This window comes from Sesamum indicum, linkage group LG5 (assembly GCF_000512975.1).
Source record: "Sesamum indicum cultivar Zhongzhi No. 13 linkage group LG5, S_indicum_v1.0, whole genome shotgun sequence".
Taxonomy (NCBI): domain Eukaryota; kingdom Viridiplantae; phylum Streptophyta; class Magnoliopsida; order Lamiales; family Pedaliaceae; genus Sesamum; species Sesamum indicum.
This window is the reverse complement of record NC_026149.1, coordinates 1,325,886-1,335,294: the sequence shown is the minus strand read 5'-3', so window position 1 is coordinate 1,335,294 and position 9,409 is coordinate 1,325,886. Positions and strand designations below refer to the sequence as shown.

The 9,409-nt window shown below is 38.3% G+C and overlaps 2 protein-coding genes across 4 annotated transcripts; one reads left to right on the top strand and one right to left on the bottom strand.

The window, feature by feature from the left end:
* LOC105161558 (protein NRT1/ PTR FAMILY 8.1) lies at nt 325-3,558 on the bottom strand. Of its 3 annotated transcripts, none has more exons than XM_011079282.2 (5): nt 3,349-3,558; nt 2,528-2,719; nt 2,220-2,437; nt 1,545-2,095; nt 325-1,294 (listed from the first exon to the last, which is right to left on the bottom strand). In XM_011079282.2, exons 2-5 carry the CDS (start codon nt 2,631-2,633, stop codon nt 442-444), a joined length of 1,728 nt encoding a protein of 575 aa, XP_011077584.1. In that variant the 5' UTR covers nt 2,634-2,719; nt 3,349-3,558; the 3' UTR covers nt 325-441. The 3 variants fall into 3 exon arrangements, with proteins under 3 accessions (XP_011077584.1, XP_011077583.1, XP_011077585.1); XM_011079281.2 differs by having other exon boundaries at nt 2,528-2,676; XM_011079283.2 differs by having other exon boundaries at nt 2,528-2,664.
* On the top strand, nt 5,832-8,676 carry LOC105161557 (laccase-4). The gene is made up of 5 exons (XM_011079279.2): nt 5,832-5,986; nt 6,446-6,597; nt 6,693-7,066; nt 7,154-8,083; nt 8,305-8,676. The coding sequence occupies exons 1-5, from the start codon at nt 5,900-5,902 to the stop codon at nt 8,433-8,435; spliced, it is 1,674 nt and encodes a 557-aa protein (XP_011077581.1). The 5' UTR covers nt 5,832-5,899; the 3' UTR covers nt 8,436-8,676.

Sequence of the window (9,409 nt, the reverse complement as noted above, 5' to 3'; positions counted from 1 at the left end):
ACCTCTTCATATTCATTTTTAATACCCATTATGTTATACCCTTTTGTATCCCCCATTATGATTTGTAATTATAATGATTTATGGTGTATTTTGTAACCATATTTTTGGTGGTCTATAAATACCACCATGTATTTCATTTGTAGATAGTCTTTGGAGAGAATAATAAAGTGATTTTGGAGAAATACATATATTGTTTTCTTTATATTCTATTAAGAGTGATAGGCCAATAAACTTAGAATTTCTCTAAGTTTATAACAGGTTAGGCTATATAAAAGAAAAACTACGTTATTACTTACCAACCGCATTAGATAAAGAAAAGCTACAGAGGACAAAGAGCATACGTGTTTTGAGCAGTAGTTTCCCATCATCTGCATGCAGTATTTACAAGAACCTTAATGTACTTTACTAGAAACAAGAATAAACATTGAAAACTTAGCAGACTCAATCCTCAATCTTGCTCTGAGCCATCGAGGTTACAGCCACTTTCTTGTAGGTGTACCATTTTGCAATCAACACATAAGCCAAGAAGTTGATAAAACTAAGGACGGCCAAGAGCCAGTAGAAGTAATCAAGGTGCCCTTTGTTCAAATTATCCGGAATCCATCCTAGCTTCCCGTGTCTCGTTGTCACTGTAGTCACAATCGTTACCAGCAGTGTACTCAAGTAATTACCCAAAGCGGTAGTCGTGAGCGAAAGAGCTGAGCACAAGCTTCTCATACCATCTGGCGCTTGGTCATAGAAGAACTCCAGTTGTCCGATGAATGTGAAAACTTCTGCACATCCAACCAGAAAATACTGCGGAACTTGCCAGAATATGGAGATAGGGATGATCTCGAGATCATAGTAGTTGTTCCTCCTCACATAGTTGAGCCTAAAGACCTCCAGCACACCGGCAACTATCATGGCAAAAATTGAGATGACTAGGCCGATTCCCATTCTCTGGAGCTGTGTGAATCCTCTCTCATGTCCGGTGTACTTTCTTGCTATGCGGATGATGACTAGGTCATATACGGGTGCCCAGAAGATGACACTTAGAGTATCAAAGAGTGAAAGGGATGCAGATGGGATCTTGAATTTGGAACCTATGTGCTGGTCCATGGTGTCGCCTTGCAAAACAAACATTGTGCTCATCTGACTGTATACGGTAGAGAATACTATCCCGGTAGCCCAAATGGGTAGTAGTCGGATTATTGACTTGAATTCCTCAACTTGGGTAACTGTGCAGAGTCTCCATGGATTAACAACCCCCTTGACATTGATAGGTTCTGTCTGTACTGCAGCTCTGTCGAGGAACCTAAAACTCAATATGTTATAGCAATTAGTGAAACCATTAGAAGTTTGAAAGACTAATAATCACAGAATCAACTAAAGAAGTAACTATGATAGTCCAACATGTTTCTTTGTTCATAAAACTTGATGATACTTTCTGTGTTGATGCGTCATGTAGACATTGTGGTAATATACAAAAGCGACAAGATGCATTTTGATCGATAACGCGAGACTATATCTAGCTAAAGGAGAAATCCAGGAATCAGCCCAAGTACCTGAATTTCTCTGTGTGCTCAAGCTTGCGGCATCCTTGGATGTCAGATCCACTATCAGTAGTTTCATAGAGAAGAGACTTATCAGCTGGAACTTTTACATTAAATTTTCTCAGTGATGCAACCAACACCTGAACAATTCGTGTCAGGGGACTCCCTCCTGGTCTTTGGATCCGATACAGACGACTTCCAAAGAAGAAAAATGCAACAGCAATAGCCATAGCAACGGCTGGAATCCCAAATCCCCAACTCCAGCCCACATTCATCTGTATCCACACCAGAACTGACGAAGCAATAAGAGCACCGATATTTATTGAGAGATAAAACCAGTTGAAGAAAGAGCTCTTCCTTTTCTTCTCTTTCTCATCATTATCATCAAACTGATCCGCACCAAATGAGGAGACACATGGTTTTATCCCACCAGTTCCAAGTGCAACCAAGTAGAGAGCCAAAAAGCAGATTGCTGTCTGTGATGTTGTAGGGTGACAACCATTCTTGTCGCATTCTGGTTTTAGCCCGTGAACTGAAGCAGATAATGTCAAGAGTGTCATTCCCTGCAACAAGAAGAAGATGTCTTCATGGATTAGCCTTTTGGTCTGGAATCATGATATCTGCTACTAATACAATATCGTCATGAGTATCTTGGTAAACTACGAAGTCAAAAAGATAAGTAATTACAATAACATAGACTGTACAAAAAGACGCAATGGTCCAATATCGTCCCAGGTAAGAATCAGCTAGAAACGCTCCAATCAGTGGTGTAATATAGCACGTTCCTGACCAATTTGTTACATTGTTTGATGCAGTTGCATTCTCTTGGTTGAGACGTATCTTAAGATAGTTTACCAAATTGGTGCTCATGCCATAGTATGCCAACCTCTCACAGCACTCGGTCACTGTTGAAAAAGATTTCAGTAGTACCATTGTTAGTAGAGATGAAGAAGGGAAAAATTGCTGCTGGTGCAGGCTAAAGATGGAAAACTCACCAAGAATGAAGCGACAAGCCTTCCAATTTCCAGTTTTCAACTTATTAGCAGGTTTTTTATGGATGTTCACTGTTCCATCTCTGGTATAGGTATCCTCTTCGCCCATTGCAGCAATAGCTTTTCTTAAGCTTCTCTATCTAACGACAAGCCTAAGCAAACAGACTGTTACCACACAAGATAGCCGCATCCATACTGGATTTAAAGATAATTTTAGCACACAGTAATTGAAGACCAGAGCACACTGAACTATATTACAATTTTAGCATTGGCGTATAATTGATAATTCTCGTTTACATATATCGATGGACCCACACTACCCCCAAGAAAAGCTTCACTTGTACTCATTATAAAAGAGTTGAGAACGTCAGCAAAACTGAATCCCAAATTCAACATTCTTGAAACAGAGAAGATGCATTAAAATAATAAAGGGTTCTCATAATCAATCGGCAGAAAAGCAAAAAAGATCACAAAAAAAAAAAGAAAAAGAAAATACAACCGTTATTTACACGCCCAACAGCAGATTCGCAATTTCTACTCAAACACAGTAAAAAATCTCATTTCCGATGATCTAGACCTCCACACTGAAGCCCAGGAAGAAGAATTAGAGAAAACAAGTTCCAGTCCGAGAACCATAGCATAAAACAGAATACATGCAAATGACCATAATCCCAGAGACCAACTACAAAACCCAGAACCAAGAAAAAGGAAAATCGGTTAGGAACAGAATACCATGAATATTATCATATGGGACTGCGTGAAAAGCTAAAACGCACCATTGATGATCAAGAATTCGAAAACATCGTACAGAAGAAAACACAAACCTCACTAGAAAATATAAGGGGTCCGAGTAAATTGCATGCAAGAAATCAAGACAGAGAAAAGAGTCCCTGAATTCGCCCTAGTTAGGGTTAGGGGCCAATTCGATCAAGAATGAGATCTCGACAGAGCATAACACATGTATATTAGCAGTTATGGTTATGGACGCTACTACTACTGCTACTTCTGAGTTCTGATAGACTACGATGGTTTGGTTAAATACTTCTTTTTATTTTGAAAATAATACTAATTAGCCTATATATGTTAAGTTACCATTTGTTCTCACACGTGAGTATGACTATATATATATTTTTTTAAATAATGTAATCAATTTATTAAGAAAGTCCTTAAACTAAATTAAAAGCCCCAAATAAATTAAATAATTGAAAATTCTATAGAAGTTGATACTATATTAAAGTTAAATAACTTCCCTATTAGTTATAAACGTGTAATTTTAAAAAATACGGTATTTATGGCATTTTAAGACTTGAGAGGTATATATTTATAGGCTATTTATATTTGAGATGCTGGTACTTTTAATATTTTCAAATCGACGTACCTATTCATCAACAGTATAATCGATTATAAATTTTAATATAATTAATATTAATTTTCGTGTATATTTTTTCAATTTGGGCAAACACGATAGTGTGTCTGTGCAGATAGTCTCTAGGGTTGGCTCAACCCTTTAATTATGCAGCCTCATGGTGTCTGAACTGCAAGCCTGTCAAACTAAATGGATGAGAAATATATAGAGAAGAATGTTTTTCACTTTATAGAAAAATTAAATTAAATTTGAATTTATTTATTTATTTTTGTGTTCAATAAAAATGGTGCTTAGCTCGAATATTTTAATTTGATTGTTTAAAAAGAAATATATGTGTGAAATTAAGTTGAGTTCGATCAAATTCTATTTGAATCTGTCTTTTTGAGGGAATAACGAAGTATTACACATGTTGTAACAAATGGGCTAGGACAGATTCAAGACTTACCTTGAAAAGACCTAAGACCCACCCTGCTTCGGTTCATAACCCATAACTTTTTTTTTTTAAATTATGAATCAAATATTTTGTGGAATGAATCAATAAAAATGATATAATTTATATACTTATTAAATGTTCTTACTTTAACCTACCTCTGCGAAATCTGGCAGTCGGCACGCCACCCGCCTAGCTCCCTCACCACACTTGGAAATGGCTCAATCCACAATTTATGGACATACCAACGTATGCATAAGATTATGTAAATATTTTTAATTAGGTACATATACATGGAACAAAAATACATTTTTTCTTAAACAGGAAATACATATTTTTGTTTGTGATCCTTACATTAACATATATTACATGAATGCCAATTTCTTTATATATATATCAAACTATCTTAACCCAAGTAAACGTGCGTGCATGTTTTTTTGTTAAACATCATGAGAAAGTTGAAATTAGAAAGCGCGATTGATGCACCTTAGTTCAACTACAAAGTTAATTGGTTGCAACAAATGGTGAAAATGGAACATATGCAGTCGTCAATTGCAACCAACCTCCCCAAGTTTCTGATCAATGCCGCTTTCTGGAATCTCAAGTGTACATCAAATCATCATCACTGATCAGGACTGCTTCCAAATTAGTTGACTATGAATTTTCTTTTTCTTTTTTTTTTAAAAAAAAAAAGAAAATAGATTTGTTTGTTGCCCCAAAAGCAAAAGGTCTAGAATGTAAGTGTAGCTTGGTTGCCTGCTTTCAAATACTGGGGTTATAATCTTAGCTTTCAAACAATTTCATTATGGGCTGGCGATTAGCTATTGATATGTACGTGAAAGCCCTTCTCCAACTACGCCTCTACGTACCCTTGCATTCTACTCCTACTTTTTTGTATCTCTAACGATTTTAAGACCAAATTACGCTTTTCTTGAAAATATTATGAGCTTAAAAAGTGTCTAAAACATGATTTGGAGATTAAGGGATGGGACATTAGTCATATATAAGCTTTATGTATATATATATATATATAATAGCACTTATCAATATGGTATCTTTTTTCGAATCAATGTAGCATTAATTATTGTTAAATTCTCATATATACGTAGGAAAATAAAGTCAAATAACTGTTTAGCCCGTGGATAAAACTTATTCTCAATCTCGTTAATCAATAATTGATAATTGTCTTGATTACCAAAATGTTGTGATGAATGGATAGTGTTAAGGGTCATGTTTTGTAACGGAAGAAAAAAGTTGACCATACAAAAGCGAGACTCGGACTACATACAAAAAGAAAAAAGGAAAAAACATTAATACTTTATGTAACAAGTAAGAAATGAAATAGGAAAGACTTAGTTTTGCCTAATTAGTGGCTTTTGTTCAAAGGATGTATGGTTTCACCTAACGAAGGAAAAACGACGTCATGACAGCAAGCACAACTTATCATCATCAACTTCACCCTTCACCCTTCACCTATGTATATAATCTTGCATTCCTCCTCCCTCATGCTTCATCACTTATCAACTAAACAACAAAACCCCATCGAGTTTTCATACACAAACAACACACAACAGCTGTAATGGATTCTTGGGTTCGGGTTTTGATCCTCCTAGGATGCCTATTTCCGGTTTTGGTCCAATGCAGAGTTCGCCACTACAAATTTAACGTAAGTCAGCTGGATTGTTTTTTTTTTTTTCGTTTTGCCATACTGAATTACCTTTTTAATTTCTAATCAAGCATTCAATTTTTGGATTTATATATGTTTTTGATAAGTTATTTTCTACTTCAAAATGTAGTCTTGTCACAATTAATGCATGGGCTGGCGAATGCTAATTTCGACAGTGATTTCAAAACTAAAGGAAGATAAATTAATGTATGTTAATCCCAATTAGCTGAGTTTGATGGGCTAATGTGGGAGCAAATTGTGGTGATTTGGTAACAAGTCAAAATTTGAAACAGGTGGAAGGTACAACCATATATTCATTTCAAGATTTTCTTTCCCCTCAGATAAAAATCATCAATCAAATACCTTAATGTTTAACTAATCTGTAGTTAATTACTAACACAATGAATATGCATATTATCTACATTAATTCACAGAGACAGCTACTTTACAATTCTGCAGGTGGTGATGAAAAATACTACTCGGCTCTGCTCAACCAAATCTATTGTCACGGTCAATGGAAAATTTCCAGGTCCCACTATTTACGCTAGAGAAGACGACACGGTGCTTATCAAGGTGGTGAACCATGTTAAGTACAATGTGTCCATCCACTGGTACGAAGTTACAAGTTGAAGAATATTATTTAGCATTAAGAACTGTCTATCCATCGCTTTACACTTACAAGTTTGAATTGTGATGATGAGTGTAGGCATGGAATCAGACAACTTCGAACAGGGTGGGCAGATGGACCAGCATATATCACCCAATGCCCTATCCAGCCAGGGCAAAGCTATGTGTACAATTTCACTATCACAGGCCAACGGGGCACCCTCCTCTGGCACGCACATATTCTATGGCTAAGGGCCACCCTCCATGGCGCCCTCGTCATATTGCCTAAGCTTGGTGTCCCCTATCCTTTTCCCAAACCTAACCATGAAAGAGTTATCATCCTCGGTGAATGGTGGAAATCAGACACGGAAGCTGTCATCAACGAGGCTCTGAAATCCGGCCTAGCACCAAATGTTTCCGATGCTCACACAATCAACGGCCATCCGGGGCCTGTTCCGAATTGTTCTTCCACAGGTAAAACATAATTCAAATTTTTGTCAAGGCTTGACTACTACACGTTTTATCAAACGTTTGATTGATAATATTTGATATATTCTGCAGATGGCTTCATACTAGACGTCGAACCCGGCAAAACCTACTTGCTCCGCTTGATCAATGCTGCACTCAATGAAGAACTCTTCTTCAAGATTGCAGGCCACAGAATGACGATCGTGGAAGTGGACGCCACTTACGTAAAACCCTTCAAGACCGACACAATCGTGATTGCCCCAGGGCAAACAACCAACGCAATCTTGACGACAGATAGAGCCGTCGGCAAGTACATGGTGGCGGCGTCTCCCTTCATGGACACGCCGGTGGTAGCGGTGGACAATTTGACAGCCACCGCCACGTTACATTACTCAGGCACACTTTCCAGTTCTCTCACAACTTTCACAAGGCCACCAGCCCAAAATGCCACCCCAGTTGCCAACAATTTCACCAACTCCCTCAGGAGTTTAAATTCCAACAAGTATCCAGCGAAAGTACCGCAGAAAGTTGATCATTCTCTCTTTTTCACTGTCGGGCTGGGGATCAATCCCTGCCCCACGTGTAAGGCTACAAACGGAAGCCGAGTCGTGGCGGCTGTAAACAACGTCACGTTTGTGATGCCCACCATTGCTCTCTTGCAAGCACATTTTTTCAATATTAAGGGAGTTTTCACCACGGATTTCCCAGGGAACCCGCCGTTTGCTTTCAATTACACAGGCAGCCCGCCGGCAAATCTTGGGACTACAAATGGAACAAAGCTTTACAGGCTACCTTACAATGCTACAGTCCAGGTGGTTCTGCAAGATACCGGGATAATTGCTCCTGAAAACCATCCCATTCATCTGCATGGATTCAATTTCTTCGTAGTAGGCAGAGGATTAGGAAATTTCAACCCGAAAACTGATCCAAAGACGTTTAATCTTGTTGATCCTGTGGAGAGGAACACAATTGGAGTGCCATCTGGTGGATGGGTAGCCATCAGATTCCTTGCAGATAATCCAGGTAAAAGTTTTCATGTTCTGACCTTAAGACAGACACAATCATACCTAAGCCTAATCAACGAACATTTGTTTCTATCTCTTTCACACATTGTCTGTGTCTAAGCAGACGCCAAAAACAGGCTGTCGATACCATAAAACTTCAAAAGACGTTCTTGGTCTTAATTTCTTCTTTTGTAATCCCACCTTTTCTGATTGCTTTTGGATGAAATTTCGAATTTGCAGGAGTTTGGTTCATGCATTGCCATTTGGAAGTGCACACGACATGGGGGCTGAAAATGGCTTTCTTGGTGGACAACGGAAAGGGCCCTAACGAGGTTCTTTTGCCACCTCCTAAAGATCTGCCTAAATGTTGAATTTGAATATACTGATTATTTTTTAGTCTCAACTGTAAAAATGGAGAGTTTTATTTCCTGGCCAAAAATGGAGTCTGGAGAGGCAATCGTTAAGGGGAAAATTATAGTTATTGTGCGCGAGCACTGAGAGCAAACATCTATTTGTTTCTTGAGTAAAGAATAGTTTTGCTCAAGTTGATTGAAGTCAATAAGTATACATGAATGGATTTATATAAAGATTCTGCAAAATTTTATACAAAAATATCAATTGCATTATCGAAATTTACAATAAAATCTTCTTTACACTTTGATGTTGCACATCAATTGGAATTTCTCATTTTTTAATATTCAAAATCGTTGTTGGTGGGCTTTTAAATAGACAATATAATTAATAGCCTATGAAAATAATATACCTACTGTAGGGTACGAAACCCGTAGTGGTATCACTTAATCAACAAGCCCTAACCAACTATTACACTTGATGTGGAGTACGAAACTCCTTAAAATTACAAACTGAGATTACAAAGGTAAAGAACAGTACACGAAGTAAATAATAGAGATAAGTGAATAATAAAACCCGTGATATTGATGGCGGCTCAGGAACATTCAGATTCAGCAGAAGCAACAGTCACGGGTCACCGAAACTCCGGACTCACAGACACTCGGCCCTGGTTGCACCTCACACCACGGGTGGTTCACACAGACAACCCACCCCACGGCCGTTCCCACAGAAATACTAACGGGTCACACACCTCACAACCGTTCACTTAGAATCGGACCAAGAAACCTCACCAAACAGCCGTTCACACAGAATCGGGAAGGGTAGGAGTATTTCACAGTGAAGTGCTCGGCTATCTCACACCCGTCACCCGAGAATACACGGCCCCTATTTATAAGGAGAAATGGAGCCGTTGGTACACGCGGGTTTTGGGGTGGCTTTCCTTTAGCCATGGGTTTGGCTAAGGAAAGCCACCACCATTAACGGTGGTGGGAAT